At 45.6% G+C, this 17,692-nt stretch overlaps 2 protein-coding genes and 2 long non-coding RNA genes across 5 annotated transcripts in view; 2 read left to right on the top strand and 2 right to left on the bottom strand.

The window, feature by feature from the left end:
• timm50 (translocase of inner mitochondrial membrane 50 homolog (S. cerevisiae)) overlaps positions 1-1,663 on the bottom strand; it is a 7,082-nt gene extending 5,419 nt beyond the window's left edge. The window contains exons 1-2 of the mRNA XM_008401990.3: positions 1,359-1,663; positions 1-108 (exon numbers count right to left, since the gene is read on the bottom strand). The exon at positions 1-108 is cut by the window's left edge and continues 49 nt beyond it. Of these exons, the coding sequence (XP_008400212.1) occupies positions 1-108; positions 1,359-1,559 (309 nt within the window). The 5' untranslated portion in view covers positions 1,560-1,663. The remainder of the gene's footprint in view (positions 109-1,358) is intronic.
• Positions 1,593-6,377, top strand: LOC145554719 (uncharacterized). The gene is made up of 2 exons (XR_014090705.1): positions 1,593-1,699; positions 6,211-6,377. It is a non-coding gene; the product is annotated as an uncharacterized LOC145554719 (long non-coding RNA).
• Positions 6,018-15,740, bottom strand: LOC108165916 (uncharacterized). 2 transcript variants are annotated; one of them, XM_017303064.2, is made up of 2 exons: positions 15,516-15,740; positions 6,018-12,535 (listed from the first exon to the last, which is right to left on the bottom strand). In XM_017303064.2, exons 1-2 carry the CDS (start codon positions 15,616-15,618, stop codon positions 10,812-10,814), a joined length of 1,827 nt encoding a protein of 608 aa, XP_017158553.1. In that variant the 5' UTR covers positions 15,619-15,740; the 3' UTR covers positions 6,018-10,811. The 2 variants fall into 2 exon arrangements, with proteins under 2 accessions (XP_017158553.1, XP_081471150.1); XM_081615024.1 differs by lacking the exon at positions 15,516-15,740 and adding an exon at positions 12,665-13,810.
• On the top strand, positions 15,411-16,450 carry LOC108165919 (uncharacterized). Its single transcript, XR_001776242.2, has 2 exons — positions 15,411-15,501; positions 15,739-16,450. It is a non-coding gene; the product is annotated as an uncharacterized LOC108165919 (long non-coding RNA).
• Positions 16,451-17,692: the final 1,242 nt, after the last annotated feature.

The raw sequence follows: 17,692 nt of genomic DNA, 5'->3' as shown, positions 1-17,692 counted from the left end.
CAGCCGCAGCACCATCTTCTTGGCGTAGGCCGAGTTCTCCTTCTGCTTCCTGTCCTCCGTCTGCTCTCCGTCCTTCTGGCCCGGATCGCCCTCTGGGGGCGGCTGGCCCTGGAAAACAGTCAGACGAAGCTTTGGTCCAACTGGTTCTACTGAGCAACTCGGAGCCAAACATTCAGCCTCACAGCTGCTGCTGGACCTCCGTCCTCCATCTGTAGTCCAGCGCTGAGGGAGACGGCGGACATGTTTTACACGTTCGCCCCCAGAGCGGGGCCTGGGCCGCTGCCTAAATCAATTACCAAGTCCAGTAGAACTAATCAGTCTAGATTTTTAATACGCAACAAGGAAACTCAAAGCTTTGCATCATGAAAACGTCACAACTGAGAAACAAACTTTACATTCTGATGAGCTTCCTCATCAGAATCATCCAATATATTGATCAATGTTCCAGTTATTACTAATCAAAAGCAGCTCTAACCACACCAAGAGTTTTTAGTCTGGATTTAAAGGAACTCAGCGTTTCAGCTGTTCTTCAGTTTTCCTGAAGTTTATTCCAGATTTGTGGTGCATAGAAGCTGAAAGCTGCTTCTACATGTTTGGTTCTGGATGCAGAGCAGAAAACGAACCACAACCAGTAAAAGAAACCAGAAGACCTGACAAGTCTGGAAGATCGATGCAACAGCACAAGTACCACTGGTACAAGTCGGACCAGTTTGAGCACCAGGTTCCCACCGGTGCAGAGCCTGACCAGAAGCTGATGTCCTGCAGATGGGGACAAAGCCAGGACTGTCCAGAGGAGGACAACCATCTGCTCAGGTAACCCGGGCTGCAGCACGACCCCCTGGTTCCTCCACCGTCACATGAAGACTTGCTGCGGTGCCGATCAGCGGTTTAATGTGGGGCATGTTTGAAACGACCATGAGGAGGAGGAGGAGGAGGTGGGAGAGGAGGGCGGGGTCTTCTCCTCTGACCTTCACAACAAACAAACCTTGGATATTTATCTCCAACAGTCTGAAGCGGAGGCCGCTTCATTGCTGCGACACAACACATAGCCGGTCCAACAGCACAGCTGCCAGCAGGTTAGCATCAGGCTAACAGGAGGCTAACAGGAGGCTAACAGGAGGCTAACAGCAGCAGCGGGAGGTGACCGGGTAGAGACAGATTAATTATCCCTGAACTGCAACTCATGAGCTCAGACATCCAAAGATTAGCGCCATCTCGTTTAGCTAAATGACAGACCGACTGGAGCTAGGAGTGGCTTTGAATATTAGCACAGGAGCAGCTCAGACGGGCGGAGATAGCTGCGAACAGCGCTGTTCCGCAGCTGCTACTGCCTGTAGAGCAAAATAAGCGCCCCTCACCTGACTCTGCTGAAGCCTCTCCTGGAGGATAGCCTGGGCTAACCCTCCCGTCGCACCGCCGGTACCGGACGGGTTCTTCTCCGTGGTCAGAGTCCGGATGATATCCAGCACCTGCTGCGGGCTGGAAGCAGCTGACGTCCCGCTCTGGAACCGCAGAAGGCTCCGGCTAGCTCTCACACACATGGGGAACATCGCGGACATCTTGGATCCTAGCGTTAGCTGCCGGTGAGCGCCTGTGACGTAAAGCCAGAGGGCAGAGCTCCTGATTGGCTGGAGCGTATTTGACTGGCAGGCGCGAGAGGCAGTCACAGGAGCGTGGGATCACGTGGTTGAAAGAGCAGGTGGGTTCTGTAAAAATTTAACCAATCAGAAGTGAAAGTTTGTCTGACCTTCGATTGCGAAAGAAAAGCGGCCATGATGCTTGATGGTAACGTGCCCAAAGAGTATGGCAGGCCGTTTTAACATAAAGTTGGTTTCACCACGCTTACATTCAAAATATCTAAAATTGGTTAATGACTAGACATGTTAGCAAATTGAGACACCTCTAATTATCATGACTGAGAAAATACATAATTGAGATCTAATTACATTCTGACTAGTATAAATAATAATACATTTAATTTATGTCATGACTTGTTGAGATCTCATTGGGCTACAAAGGTCTTAAACCAAAACAAGTATTTACAATGGATATAAATAAACATCAAAGAATGTTAAACAGAAATGTTACTAAATAGAAATGTCTTAGTGAACTGCTTTAAATCATGTAAAGCACTTTGAATTGCCTTTGTTGCTGAAAATGTGCTATATAAATAAAATTACCTTACTTTCCCTTTATGTCCCAAATGTCAGTGAGGGCTTTCCGTACCCATACATGGAGGCTTCAGATGTTTACAATAAATTACTTACTATCTGTAATTTAAAGTAACTTTGAGATATCCTACCTTTTACTGTGACTAGTTATTCCTCCAATTAAAGTTATTGTACATTTATTTTTAGATGTTATATAGATTTGACTAATGCAAATTAAATTGCAGAAATGTTGAAGCAAACTAACGGAGTTATGGATGGAACTGTGTTTTTGTTCCAAAAGAATTAGAGATATCTTTAACAATCATCTATTTGTCTTGAATTAACATTCCGGCTAGTCAGAGTGATTTTAATGATATCAAGAATATTTACTGCTTAGTCATAACTTTCTAATGTACGTGATATTTTGAAATTTCAAGAAAAAATTCAGAAGTTTCAACTTTGACAGCAGAATAAGCTGATTTTAGGTGCATCATGTTCATCAGAAGAGAATAAATAAATACATTCTCTGCAGATTTCTGAAGAGTTAATGAAGTTTGCTTTCTCCTCATTTACTGATCAGCTTTTTCTGACTATTTTGTGCAGAAAATGTAAATTCTGTAGGCAAGTTTGGACGACACAGGGTATGCATTGTTCTCAATTCCCATGTATAAAAATGTCATTTTGATGAGCCGTAATTACATTCTATATCTTGCATTGTCATTCTGGATGTTTGCCCCTTCAAACGATAAATCCATAAATCCAGCGCCAGCATTCCAGACGTCCTGAAAGGTATTTTGATCTGACAAAATGTCCTTGAAGATATTTTGAATTATTACTAGTCAAAATGTAAATGTATGAATTAAATTCAGGATAGTCAAACTGTGTTTCTTTCTCTAGATATCTAGAGTGTAATTATAGTTAGGTGGAGACCATTTTATGTTAAAATAGCTTGCCATAACTGTGGCCAAAGGGCGTCTTTACGTGACGTCATCACAATTTAAACGCTTTACTAAAGTCTTCGTCCGCCTCTACGTTCAGTTCTCTCATAATAATCCAGGTTTGATGCTCATGGAAAAGATTTAAAGGTTACAGAGAAATAGTTCAGTTGGTTGAATATTTAGCTGCTACATGACAGGAAGTTTATTCCCTTAAATGATCTGGAGGTTTTCTTGAACATGAACTCACCGGATTCTGCTGCTGACCTCTGCATGATGTCATTTGGAGGGTGAAAGAGATATTAGCGTTTCATATTTAATGAATTTAACCAACAGGAGCCTGAGCTGTGAATGGAAGAGCCACAGCCTGCTGGTCACACACTGCTGTGGGACGGGACCCTTCACTGTTCAGCCAACAGGTGGAACTGAGAATAATTACATCCAGTGATTTATGAAATACCAAAACCAAAAAAAGATTTAAGAAAAGCCTGAGCGCAGACAGGATTCACTGTGGCAGAAGAGAAGAAGACAGGAGCTCCATACTGGGCCCAGATCAGAGGACAGACGGAACCGGACTGACCCACTTTCCTTCAGGGTTGGAACAGGGGTGTGGTTTCATTTCTGGAACTCAATCGGATCAGTTTCTATTAAAGTCATTAAAGGTTTGTTGTGAATTGAAGCTGCAGAAACAAACCACCTCATTTTAAAGAAGGAAGCCCAAAAAAACGCATCATTTTAGGCCAGTATAATATTTAACGTTAAATAATCTGAGACCAAATCAGAACCAGCGCTTTACGCTAACATTAGGTGCCGTTAGCTTGTGAACCAAGCTGGCAGGAAACGCAAACGGGCACCCTAAAACTAAATATTTACTGTACCCAGGTAGCTAACTTACTATTAACAGCTAACAATGACCGAGTCTCTGTGATGCCAGATAAAAGGAGGCAGATCACTACTGTTAGCGAGCTTTGCTAACATTTACACATAGCTTAGCTTTCATTGCGCTTCCTAAGTCATGGTAAAAGTTGGTCCACTCTGAAAGCGAAGCGCTGCAGAATTTACAAGTCGGCCTAATCTTTCTTCTGGATGTTTTACACATAAATTCTTCACCATTTATCTAGTGGAATTGCATTACTGAAGACTGCAGACTTCTTAAACAACCACAGTTCACTTGATCAGAGTGCCAAGTTTGGGAGGCAGCGGGAACAAAAACAAGAAATTAGCAATAAATTACTATAAGCTGCGAAACCATGCAGCTTGTAGCCCGGTGCAGCTTTTCTGTGGATTTTTCTTCAACCACCAGGGGGCTCTGTAGCAGGAAGTGAATCATTGGAAGTCAAACATGGAAGAAGAAAACGCTGATTTTCATTTAGAACAAGCAGATGCTAGCAGCAGGCATGACGGAGAAATGTTTTCAAACTCTTCCCCCCATCATGGAAACAGGAAGAAGTTCATATGATGCAGCTTTTAAGTTGAGGGCTGATGATCTGGGAGGACAGGAGGAGAATGGAGCTGCTGCAGGTCGGCTGGACCTGAACGGATCGGCTCGGCCTGAACGTATCGGCTCGGCGTGGACGGATCGGCCTGAATGTATCGGCTCAATCGGCTCGCCTGAACGAATCGGCCCGGCCTGAATGGTTCGGATCGGCTCGGATCTGCCTGAACGGATCGGCTCGGCGTGGACAGATCGGCTCAGAGTGAACGGATCGGCCTGAACGGATCAGCTCGGCGTGAACGGATCGGCCTGAATGTATTGGCTCAATCGGATCGGCCTGAACGGTTCGGCTCAGCGTGGACGGATCGGCCTGAATGTATCGGCTCAATCGGCTCGGCCTGAACGTATCGGCTCGGCGTGGACGGATCGGCCTGAATGTATCGGCTCAATCGGCTCGCCTGAACGAATCGGCCCGGCCTGAATGGTTCGGATCGGCTCGGCGTGGACAGATCGGCTCAGAGTGAACGGATCAGCCTGAACGGATCGGCTCGGCCTGAACGGATCGGCTAGGCCTGAACGGATCGGCTCGGCGTGAACGGATCGGCCTGAATGTATTGGCTCAATCGGATCGGCCTGAACGGTTCGGCTCAGCGTGGACAGATCGGCTCAGAGTGAACGGATCGGCCTGAACGGATCGGCTCAGAGTGAACGGATCAGCCTGAACGGATCGGCTCGGCCTGAACGGATCGGCTCGGCGTGGACAGATCGGCTCAGAGTGAACGGATCGGCCTGAACGGATCGGCTCGGCGTGAACGGATCGGCCTGAATGTATTGGCTCAATCGGATCGGCCTGAACGGTTCGGCTCAGCGTGGACAGATCGGCTCAGAGTGAACGGATCGGCCTGAACGGATCGGCTCAGAGTGAACGGATCAGCCTGAACGGATCGGCTCGGCCTGAACGGATCGGCTAGGCCTGAACGGATCGGCTCGGCGTGAACGGATCGGCTCGGCGTGGACGGATCGGCTCGGCCTGAACGGATCGGCTCAGCGGGAACGGATCGGCTTAGCGTGAACGAATCGGCTTGAATGGATCGGTTCGGCGTGGACGGTTCGGCCTGAACGAATCGGCCCGGCCTGAACGGATCCACGGTTCGTCGCTGGAGACGCAGGGCTGAGTCCTTAATAGCACATTTATTAAGGATGCAGCCCTCTGCTGTGGAAAACAGAAAACGGCGACGATACCAGCGGCTAATAGTCCGGTGCGGCTTTTATTTGTATGTTTCCAGTTTGTTTGTTTTTAACTTTGTGGATGTGGCTTATGGTGAGGTGCACTTTATAGTCTGGAAAATACGGGACATTTAATGCTCGGATTCATGTTGGTGACATTTCTACAGCTGTGGTCTTGAAATCAAGAACTGCGATCAAATTGGATGAAAAGTTTCTAAACCATCATTCAGGCTTATTGTCCGTCATGATAAAAGTTTTTAGAAAGCTGTGTTTTCTGGTAAAATGTGTTTATTAGCAAGAACATTTAAAAACATGAAGCATAAAAGATTATTTGACATGGAAAAGAAAGTCAGAACCAGCTTACAACAATCAGAAGATGAACAATAACCTGTTCAGTCATATTCTACTTTGAACCCAACCGGCCTGATCCGGTTCTACTGAAATGTGTTTCTGTTCCTTCCAGGCGCCAACAGATTCTTCACTCAAACCCAAACAGGATGAAGGTTCTGCCGTCATCATCATGGCTCCCGTCATGGCCGCCGCCTCAGAGCATAAGCGACACATGATGTGAAGACATAAAGTTCATATTTATATCCTAAGAAACACTGAAATAAAATGTGTTTATGTTCATCAGGGTGTTAAACCCAATGACCCGGTTTAAGCTCCAACATGACCAGGAGTCCTTTCCACCCAGCTGGTTCTGCTACCGATCTGCTAAAACCTCACGTACCAACAGCCGCCGCACTGAAACCTGGAGTTTAGCTGTGAGTACGGCGACACTTTCATAAATCCTCATGATCAGGAAACAGCAGCTGCTGCTGTTTCCTCCACATGTTTACATTAGTATAAATACCTGCAAGCTGCCACCTGAAGCAGTAACCATGGCAACGGCTAATAGTTAAACAGGTCATTTAAAAGATGCTTTCATGGCACATAAGGTCACCTCACAGAAACAAAAACAACTTTTAAATATAGAAAAAGATCCGAGTGGAAATGCTTGTTGGACGCAGAGAGAGATGGAGAGAGAGAGAGAGATGGAGAGAGAGAGAGGTGGAGAGATGGAGAGATGGAGAGAGAGACAAAAAGAGAGAGAGAGAGAGAGAGAGACCTTCACGGTGAGTGGGAATGTGGACGTTTATTCTAAATGGAGGATTCATGTGTATAAGTTGCACATTTACAGAATGGAGATGCTTTTTGCTGACCGGGTCAGAACCAGGACCAGTGTGCAGCAGAACCGGTCCAGCTGCGGTACCGCAGCGGTACCACAGCTGGACCGGTACCGGTGCCGCTGGGCTCCAAGTTCTGCTCAGATCCAGGATGAATCTAAAGCTGATCAACCATCAGATCAATCTGATCAGTGATCAATCCTCCATCAGAGCTCCTCAGGTAGCGGCTCACCTGGACCAGCTGCTGCTGGACCTGATCAGAACCGAACCTGGCGGGTCCATCTGCTGACCAGCTGTTTTCTCTGCAGTCAGAATGAAATGACCGAGCAGGTAACAGACCGACGCTCAGCTGTCAGACCAAACACTCAGGTTTTATTATCTGATGTTATTTTCAGGTTCATCGTTTCACTTTAAACATTAAGATTAAAACATTTTGTCTCTTGGTCTTAAGAGCTGTTATTGTTCACAAACGTTTGGTGGCTGCTGCACATTTTCACCGCAGCTCAAACCTTTACGAACGTCAGAGGTGGAGAAAATACTCAAAAAATGTACTTAAGTAAAAGTCAAAGTACCACATTAACATTTTACTAAAGTACAAGTAAAAAAGTCCTGGTTTTTAAAAATACTTAAGTATTAAAAGTAAAAGTACTTGCTGAATGCATTACCTAATCACTAATATCATTAAGTGAACCGATCATATGATCATCTGCCACAAATAAAACATGTTTTTATTGAGTTTACTCTGTAACATAGTTTAGACTTAGATATGTGATTCTATGCATCATCATTTCAGGGATGGAAACATCTGGTCTCCTGTCCTAACATAACATGAACTTCACTTTTTTTGCCAAACATTTATTTTGAAAGAATCCAACTGGCAGAGGAGGACATGGAACCAAGGAGCCACGGAGCAGAGTTGTAGTCTGGACCTCTGAACCCAAGACCAAATCAAAACCAGCACCCCATGCTACATGACAATAACATTAAGTGCACCTATCAAAACTGCTTCTCAAATTGATCTGAAAGATTCACTTTCCCATAAAACACCTAGATATTAAACACTTAGAGCTGAAATAAATTTAACCAGTCTCAATTCAAACTCTTCTTCATTCTGTTTTGCTTTCATCTCTGTGCCACAATACACAGAGGTCTCCTGCCATCCCTAAAGAAATAACACCCTGGGCGGTTGCCCATATTGCCAATGTCAGAAATAATAATTGTCTGCACCATTAAACATAGCAATTAACAACTATGAACACTGTCCAAGGCCCAATAAGCAAGAAGTAACCAAGCAGGAGGAGGCGACTGTTCTCATCCTCCCTCCTGCTGCAACGTCTGCCACCATGACAGGAGATGAAAACAAAGAGCAATGAGCATGCTCTGTGTTCTTATGTTCTTGTTTTATTTATTCACCAATTAAATATAAAGATATTTTAATGAAATAAAATAGCTACTGCAGTGTATGCAGAGCATCACAAGAACAAAGAACGGCTCTCAGTGAGGCTTCAGTCCTATAGGACTTGGTCAAGATCCCTCCAGAAGAATCGGATCGTTCCTGAATGTCATATTACTATATTGCACTTTGGTCACAGCGTTGTCCCATATATGCGACACGTCAGTCAACACCTCCACACAATAATTCAGCGCATGAATGACAACTGTTTTCCATCACAGATGCAACATGTGTCTCAGTACAGCTAGCTTAGCTAGCATCACGTCCACAGATCTTACCTTTCTTTAAGCTTTCCTTCCACGTGACGCTAAAAGTTCCACCGTCTGTGAAAGCGAAGCTGCTGATTTTACATGTCACCATATCTATGATTTATGCAGCTATTATATAACTGACATTAGACAGACATCTTCTCCCGCTCAGAGGAAACCACTGCGCATGTCTGGAGCTCCGCAGCGAGTAAAGGTGGAGCCGATGGGTGACAACAGACACTACGTCACGTTATTGCTGGGATTTTACGGCGCCACCTTAAATCCCTGAACTTCACATTTTAACGGAAGAAAAGAGCAACGAGACTTGGATGTAACGAGTAACGCGAGAGTTTGTAGAAATGTAGTGAAGTAGAAAGTACAGATACTTACTGTAAAATGTAGTGGAGTAAAAGTAGAAAGTATCCATTATTAAATCTACTTAAGTAAAGTACAGATACACGAAAATTGTACTTAAGTACAGTAACGAAGTACTTCCCACCGCTGACGAACGTAAACTTTCACGCCACGAACATTTTTACACAAGCCGACGTGCGAAATGTGGCTCACGCGTCTGAGGCTCAGCCAGAGCAAAGAGCCGCTTTCATCAGCAGGTAGGGGGCGGGCTCCTGGGGGACGGCAGCCAATCAGAGCACTCAGACTAGTTCTGAAGGTAGCAGAACAGGAAGTTAACTCTCCCGCACATCGTTCCCTTCCTTCCAAAATCAACATTCAGAACTTTTCCATCTTGCAGAAACGTTTGGATTATTTTATGTTTTCAAAACATGAACAGGAAACAGCCAAAATGAGTCGGTACCACTTTGAGTCCAGAACCGGTACTGATCTGAGGTTCTGTTACCAGGACAAGGTCGAGGTTCCAGCATGACGAGTCTGAGCTAAACATGGCTTCCTGGATCAGAACCGGGTTAGAACTGGATCAGAACCGGGTTAGAACTGGATCAGAACCGGGTCGGAACTTGATCAGAACCGGGTCAAAACCGGATCAGTACTGGATCGGAACCGGGTCGGAACTGGATCAGAACCGGGTTAGAACTGGATCAGAACCGGGTTAGAACTGGATCAGAACCGGGTTAGAACTGGATCAGAACCGGGTCGGAACTGGATCAGAATAGCATCAGAACCAGGTCAGAATTGAATCGGAACTGGGTCAGAACTGGATCAGAACCAGATTGGTACTGGTTCAGAACCGGTCCTAACTGGTTCAAAACTGGTTCGGAACCGGGTCAAAACTGGATCAGAACCAGGTCGGAACTGGATCAGAACTGGGTCAAAACCGGATCAGAACCGGGTCAAAACTGGTTCAGAACTGGATCAGAACCGGGTCAAAACTGGGTCAAAACCGGATCAGAACCGGGTCAGAACCAGGACCAGTGTGCAGCAGAAGATCAGGAAACAGGCATGATTCTGGCCGGAGTCACATAAATATTGGTAAAACCCGTAATCGGTTCAGATCTGCTGAGCTTTCAGTCAAACTTCTGATTATTTGAAAACTGAATCGTTTTAATTAGCAGCTGATGTTCCTTTCACAAGCGCCTGGTTATTAAAATAAATATAAAACTACTAATAAATATCAGTTCAGCACCTTGAAATGCAGAAGCGGTTCTAATATTTACAGACAGAAGGAAGTCGTACACAAGACTTCAGCCTCTTCCTGTCAGTCACTGCCCCCTTGTGGCAGCAACAACATACTGCAGCCAGTCCTTCAGGGGCTGGCCTTTGATCTTCTGACACATTACAGTCAAGATCAACCAACTTATTTTGATCAAAGGACTTAAATGCTCTAATCAGTCACTAGCTGAATCAATCCTGTGCTTGGAGGGAATCCGCCAAGTGACCAGACCGTTTTCAGTCCAACCATCAATTCAACTGGACTTGTGGTCTGTGGATCAGATGGAGCTGGTCTCTAGGATAAGTGTTTATCGGGTTTGTTTTTCCTTCCAGATCCGATATCTCCCACAAACATTACAGGTGGACCAGTTTGTATTTTCCCAGATAAACACCTCAACAACCTGAGAAACAACTAAAATGATCCGCTACCTTTCATTAAAGGTGTAACTGTCTTAACGTCCACCAACAGATTCCATGAATGAAATATTATTACTGTTCACAAATCACATCAATTTCAAAACAAACCTGTAAAGTGTATTGGTTGGGTTAGTTGAGAACTCAAATTGCCTTTCTAGGCAACTTTCTCTTCTCTGTGGATCTTCATGTGTGTATTTAAGGTGGACTTGCGGTTAAAGTGCCGTCCACAAACGTCACAACCAAATGGTTTTTCTCCGGTGTGGATCCTAACGTGTCTGTCTAAACTGGTCTTCAGGTTGAATCTATACCCGCAGACGTTGCAGCAGAAGGGTTTCTCCCCTGTATGGATGATCATGTGTTTCTTCACACTGGGCTTCGCTGTGAACCTTTGGCCACAAAGATGGCAGCCAAATGGCTTCACTCCCGAATGCACTCTCATGTGTTTGTTTGCAGCCGATTTGACCATGAATCTCTTCCCGCAGAAATCACAGGCATACGGTTTCTCCCCGGTGTGGATTCTCAGGTGGAAGGTCAGGTCGGTTTTGTTGGTGAACCTCTTGCTGCACTGAACGCACCCAAAGGGTTTCTCTCCTGTGTGGACCTTCATGTGTCTGGTTAAATGCGACTTGCGGCTGAATCGCTGTCCACAGACGTCGCAGTTGAGCGGCTTCTCTCCGGTGTGGATTCTCTGGTGGGTGTTTAGATGCGACTTGGATCTGAAGTCTTGTCCACACATGTCACAGCTGTAGGGTTTCTCCCCTGTGTGAATCCGAATGTGTGCTTTCAGATTCGCCTTGTAGAAGAATTTCTGCCCACAGAGATCACAAACAAACGGTTTCTCTCCGCTGTGGATTCGCAGGTGTGAATTCAAGCAACTTTTACTGGTGAACCTTTTAGTACACTGGTTGCAGCCAAACTGCTTTTCTCTGATTGGTTCCTCTCCAGAGTGTGCTTTCATGTGTCGGTTCGCCGCTGACTTGTCCTTGAATCTTTGCTCGCACATGTCGCAGCCGAATGGTTTCTCGTCAGAGTGAACTCTCTGGTGTGAGTTGAGGCGACATTTACTGGCAAACTTTCTGCCGCATTTCTCACACTGGAAAGGTTTCTCCCCAGAGTGGATGGTCATGTGTCTGTTCAGGTGAGACTTTCGGCCGAATCTTTGTTTGCAGACGTCGCAGCCAAACGGTTTCTCCCCTGTGTGGATTATTGTGTGCAGGTTTAAGTGACTTTTTCTCTTGAAACTTTTCCCACAGATGTCACAACTAAAACATTTCTTCTCCTTCCCGTCAGGTCTTTGTTGTGAATGACTTGCCATGTGACTCTGAAGGGAACGCTTGGAGGTAAACCGTTTACCGCACTCGGTGCAGCTCCAAGGTCTGCTGTGAGATCTCCCCTTCGCCTTGCGAAAGCCGCTCTCCTCACAGTCGTCTTCACTCCCTTCGGTTTCAGCCTCGGAGTCTGACAAGGGCTTGAGTTGAGCGTCAGAATGGTTCTCATCATCACCCTCCTCCTCCTCCTCGCTGACCTCAGTGTCTGAAGAGCTGGAAGTGTCTCCATGTGTGCTGGGATCTGGGATTCTTCTGGATCTTCCTCTTTCTCCATCCTCTTCATCGCTTTCTGACTTCATCTGGTTCACTGAGCTGATGCTGGGGAGAGCGCCCAGTAGGACCAGAGGCTTCTCCTCCTCTTCCTCCTCTTCGTCCTCACTCTTTACTCTTCTTCTGGTGCTCTCTATCTCCTCATTCATGTCCAGCTGCTCCCCCGCCGCACTGTCCCAGAGCTCCTCCTGCTCCTCCTTGATCCGGACGGGTTCCGGGTCATAGTCAGAGCTGGGATCCTCCGGGGAAACTTCTCCGACCGCGGCAGTGGGACGAACATCTGCAGGGAACCACAAGATGGACGTTACGAACATCTGCTCAACTCGGCGTTGAAAACATACAGAAACGGAACATTAAAAATGAACCCAACATGTTTTTTAACACTTAGCCTCTTCAGCTTCACTCACACCGAGCCTGGTTCTGATTCTGTTAGAACTTCCTGGAGTTGTTTCTTTCTACTGTGCATCCATAGGAAGAATCCATCCATTTTCTAACACCTGGTCCCTCAGTGGGTCAGGAGGAGCTGCTGCCTCTCCAGCTAACGTTCCGGCCGAGAGGCGGGGTCACCTGGACAGGTGACCAGTCTGTCACTGGGCAACACAGAGACACACAGGACAAACACACACACACACACACACACACACACACACACACGCACACACACGCACACACACGCACCTAGGAAGGATTTAGAGAGACCAATTAACCTGACTGTCATGGTTCTGGACTGTGGGAGGAAACCGGAGTACCTGGAGAAAACCCACCATGCACAGGGAGAACATGGAGACTCCATGCAGAAAGACCAGGAATCAAACCCAGAACCTTCTGCTGTAAGGCAGCAGCTCTACCCACTGCACCACTGTGCAGCCCCCCTAGGAAGAATAACTCTTCTAATAACTGAACCAGAATCTGAACCTAATGAAACTGTCAGAAACTGGAATATTATACATCTACATCTACATTTCTGCTAACATTGAATGTTAGAGTAATGACACGAAACAAGAAAAACTGAAATATTAAAGCTTTTTCATAATTACAACTTGAAACAACCTGATTTTTTTCATCGCTTTGAATTAGAAGCAATACTATTGGTCCAGTGTTCCACAATTTTGTGGAACACTGGACCAGCTCTACACCCTCAGCAGGTCCTGGAGGGTTCTGGGAGTTCGCCCAACCAGTCTACATGTGTTTTGTGGACTTGGAGAAGGCGTTCGACCGTGTCCCTCGGGGGGCCCTGTGGGGGGTACTCCGGGAGTATGGGGTACCGGGCCCTTTGATACGGGCTGTCAGGTCCCTGTATGACCGGTGTCAGAGTCTGGTCCGCATTGCCGGCAGGAAGTCGGGCTCGTTTCCGGTGAGAGTTGGACTCCGCCAAGGCTGCCCTTTGTCACCGATTCTGTTCATTACCTTCATGGACAGAATCTCTGACCAGCCGAGGTGTTGAGGGGATCCGTTTTGGTGGCCTTAGGATCGCATCTCTGCTTTTTGCGGATGATGTGGTCCTGTTGGCTTCATCGGATCGTGATCTGCAGCTCTCACTGGAGCGGTTCGCAGCCGAGTGTGAAGGAGGCTCAGTGCCTCCAAATCCGAGGCCATGGTCTTGAGCCGGAAAAGGGTAGAGTGCCTTCTCCGGGTCAGGGGGGTCGTCCTGCCTCAAGTGGAGGAGTTTAAGTATCTGGGGATCTTGTTCACGAATGAGGGAAGAAGGGAGACCGACAGGCGGATTGGGGCAGCGTCTGCCGTGAAGCGGGCGCTGTACCGGTCCGTCGTGGTGAAGAGAGAGCTGAGCCAAAAAGCGAAGCTCTCGATTTACCGGTTGATCTACGTTCCCACCCTCATCTATGGTCATGAGCTTTGGGTCATGACCGACCAGATCACGGGTACAAGCGGCCGAAATGGGTTTCCTCCTCCGCAGGGTGGCTGGGCTCTCCCTTAGAGAGAGAAGCTCGGTCATCTGGGAGGGACTCAGAGTAGAGCCGCTGCTCCTCCACGTCGAGAGGAGCCAGTTGAGGCTCGGGCATCTGGTCAGGATGCCTCCTGGACGCCTCCCTGGTGAGGAGTTCAGGTCCCACCGGGAGGAGGGGAGACCCAGGACACCTGGAGGGACGATGTCTCTCTATGGCCTGGGAACGCCTTGGGGTTCCTGGAGGACCTGGAAGAGGCTGGGGAGGGAAGTCTGGGCCTCCTGAGGCTGCTGACCCCGAGACCCGACCCGGATAAGATGGATGGATGGACAATTAATGATTTAAATTAGATCACTCAATTACTCGCCAAAATAATCGATTACAACTGCAGACCAAAAACCAACACATCAATAACGGAGAATAAATAGTTATTTAAATAAATGAATACCTTAATAAAATGTTTTTTTTAAATCGTGAAACGGGATGAAAGTTTCTAGGACATCACAGTAAAAGGGTCATTAAGTATTTAGGTGTATTTGAAACACTGCAGGTTGAAAAATTGATGTTTGCTCAAAAATATTTGTTGAAATTGAATTCATGACAGATTTCATGTTGCAAAATATGAAATCTGGGCTTGGAGCTGCAGGACAATGCAGCTCAGTCAACTTATGATCTTTAGCTGTATTGGAACAATGACCGATAAAAAGATTAATACAGAAACGTAATTTGGCTCATTTACAGTCTTGTCTGAGGATTAGCAGCATCAACATGCTGGGATTGAACAGTTTCAGTCCTGAAGCTCCTTGTGTACGTAATTAGCATCACACCTAAATTTACAGTAACTGTCAGAGCAATGTTTACATTTATAATCTCTAATTGACTCAACATCTGATTAACAGCAAAAACAACAGTTTTTTGCATAATGGGATATAAAAGTATATCCAAGGTTCAGGAAACAGGTCAGGCTAACTGGTGCACAGCGAACCTGCGACTGATTTTATGTTTACATTTAAAAGTCTTGTTCTTATTTTCTCTGATGAAACTTTGAGAACATGGAGTGAAACTGTCTGCGCGTCCAGTTCAGTGTGTCAGTAACAACCAACAGAACTAAGACAAAATGCTGCTGCATTTCTGAGATCATTTATCTTTTCCAGATGCATTTCGCTCCCATTACTTCCGGGTTCATTGAAAGGTCACGCGGATAATGACGTTAACGTCAAACGTCAGTCTGACTTTTACCGTAATAAACCGTGTGAGCGGAGCTAATTTTAGCAGACAGCTAACCTCCGCCGTTTTGACTGACGCCGCTGCCGGCCTGCAGCTCCCATCCCCGATGAAGAAGGTAAATCTCCAAACCTGATGTGTGCAGCCGATGTTCGGGGCTGAAAGCAGCATCCAGTATTTCGTGTCTCTGCTCCTCTGCTGCATCCAGCCGCTGTTTGACCTGCTGTCTCCACATCTCTGCTAGCTTTTCTCTCTCCAAACTTTCCTTTAACAGCTACTGAGCAGCTCCAGCTCAGCCTCGAACCGTTTCTCTTCTTTCCAGAGTTCACCAACTGCTGCTGTTTCTGTCTTACAGCTTCATTAACTCTCCCGCTGCTGCTCCGTGGACAGAAACCCGACAAAACGCGAAGGACGGCGCTCCGACTGCCGCCATTGTACCGGAGAGAAGCACGAGTCTGCGCACTGGGGCCAGAGGCTGGACCCGCCAATCACGGAGTAGAACACCCGGAAGTCCCGCCCACATTACGTTTTGTTGCTGCCATGTTCTGAGTGGCATTTTCTTCACAATAGAAGCTGAATTTGTAGCACATTTCTTTTCAAGCTGTTTATTCCGCGATGCATTTGCAACATAGAACTCTACTCTTTCACATGAAGTATATTTTTTAATATATCGAATAATTAAATTAACTTTAATGTGATGAAATAAGCTAAGTTTTACATATGCCCAGTAAAAGTTGAACATTTCTAAACCACCATTGATTCAAAAGGTGAATTTTAGATTTCATTTAGACTAATTCATTTTTTCCAGCCAATTGAACATTTTAAAAAAGAACTTCAACTATATCCTTTAAATTAAATTAAATCCAAATGCTTCAACTATTACAGTGAAAGTTGCACAATAACATAAAACTGAGAAAGTATATATTTCATAATTAAATCACGTCACCACATTGATATGAAATATTTTGGTTTCCTATTGAAGGATAAATAATTATCCATTCAGAAAGTTCCTTGTTCTTTTTAGTGTAACTTGTTTATATCATATAAAAATATTTTAGCAAAAGCTGCTTCTTGAATCACTGGATTTTTTCTTTTAATAGGACTGATCTAAACGTACTGATAAAACAAAAACAGAAAAATGCACAATGTCCAACAGATCAGAAATTAAAGCAATTTGTCTCCAGTAATTAAAGAAACTTCAAATCTCCAAGAATGTTCAGTCGTTCTCCCCCATCGTCTTTTCTGCTTGTCCAGCTCAGAGATCAGGGATGAAACCCACCTGGAGTCTCCTGTTGGTCGTAACCAGGGGCGCGCATAGGGGGGGAAGTGATGACAGTTCAGGGGCCCGGACCAGCAGGGGGCCCTCCACAATTTATTTATTTTTTGTTCATAGAAAAAATATATATATTGAGGTCCTGTCAATTGCAAAATCCATTATATTGTATTTTCGAAGATTGTTTTTAGCAGTAAAACGTTGATGTTCCCTCCCAGACCAAAAAACACGCATCCATATTTTCCCTGAACCCCCCAGACGCCCCGCATGAAATGGTTCGTTCCTGCTGGACGGTGACGTTTTCAGCAGCAGACGGTAGGAAACAAGAACGACTGTGGCTGTTACTGTGCTGCTAAGAAAAGTTATAGTCAGGTTTTCTAGAGAAATAGAGAAAAAGGTGAGAGTGTTAATTTATAACCCAGTTTTTCTCCAAGAGGTGAGTAGACTGTGTGAGATTATCAACCATTTAGCATAATTAGCTTAGCTACAGACTGTTTGCCTCCATTTCACAGCATTTAATGAATTAAGGAAACAAATTACCAACATATTCATATTCATTTAACTTGTCCCTTTTACCACTTAACAGATGAGTCAGTCAGCAGCAGCTCCAACCCACGTCCCTCCTGATCCGTCCTCTCCAGAGTGAAATTAAAGCTGCAGTAACTTTTATAAAAATATTTTTTCCACATATTTGTTAAAACAGTCATTATGTTGTGACAGTTTGGTATGAGAGGTAAACTGTGAAAAATCTGTTTCCTCTGCTTTCTCCCAGTGCTGGAAACAACCAGAGGCAGGAGAGTTTTAGTGCTGTCAATCACAATCTCATGTGGTGCTGCTCATCCTTCCTCCCCTCGCTCTGTGCTATTCTGCAGTTAGCATAGCCTGTTGTAAATGCTCAGTTTAGTTAGCATAGCTACCAATGACGGCAGATAAACGGTTTCCTGTAATGATAAGTTGTTTCTCCACCATTAGCACATTTAGCAGTGAGTGAATGAGGATGATTGACAGCACTAAGACCCTCCTCCTGGTTCTGATT

The sequence above is a fragment of the Poecilia reticulata genome, chromosome 13 (genome assembly GCF_904066995.2).
Source record: "Poecilia reticulata chromosome 13, P_reticulata-male-v2, whole genome shotgun sequence".
NCBI classification, from domain to species: domain Eukaryota; kingdom Metazoa; phylum Chordata; class Actinopteri; order Cyprinodontiformes; family Poeciliidae; genus Poecilia; species Poecilia reticulata.
Note: the sequence above shows the minus strand (reverse complement) of the source record. Positions and strands in the feature narration are given on the sequence as shown.

Bases quoted from the DNA above. Each gene is read 5' to 3' on its own strand.
- LOC108165916 (XM_017303064.2), bottom strand. From the start codon at position 15,618: ATGTGGAGACAGCAGGTCAAACAGCGGCTGGATGCAGCAGAGGAGCAG. The intron at 12,536-15,515 runs GTTTGGAGATTT...GGTTCCCTGCAG, and splicing joins ACATCGGCTGCACACATCAG to ATGTTCGTCCCACTGCCGCG.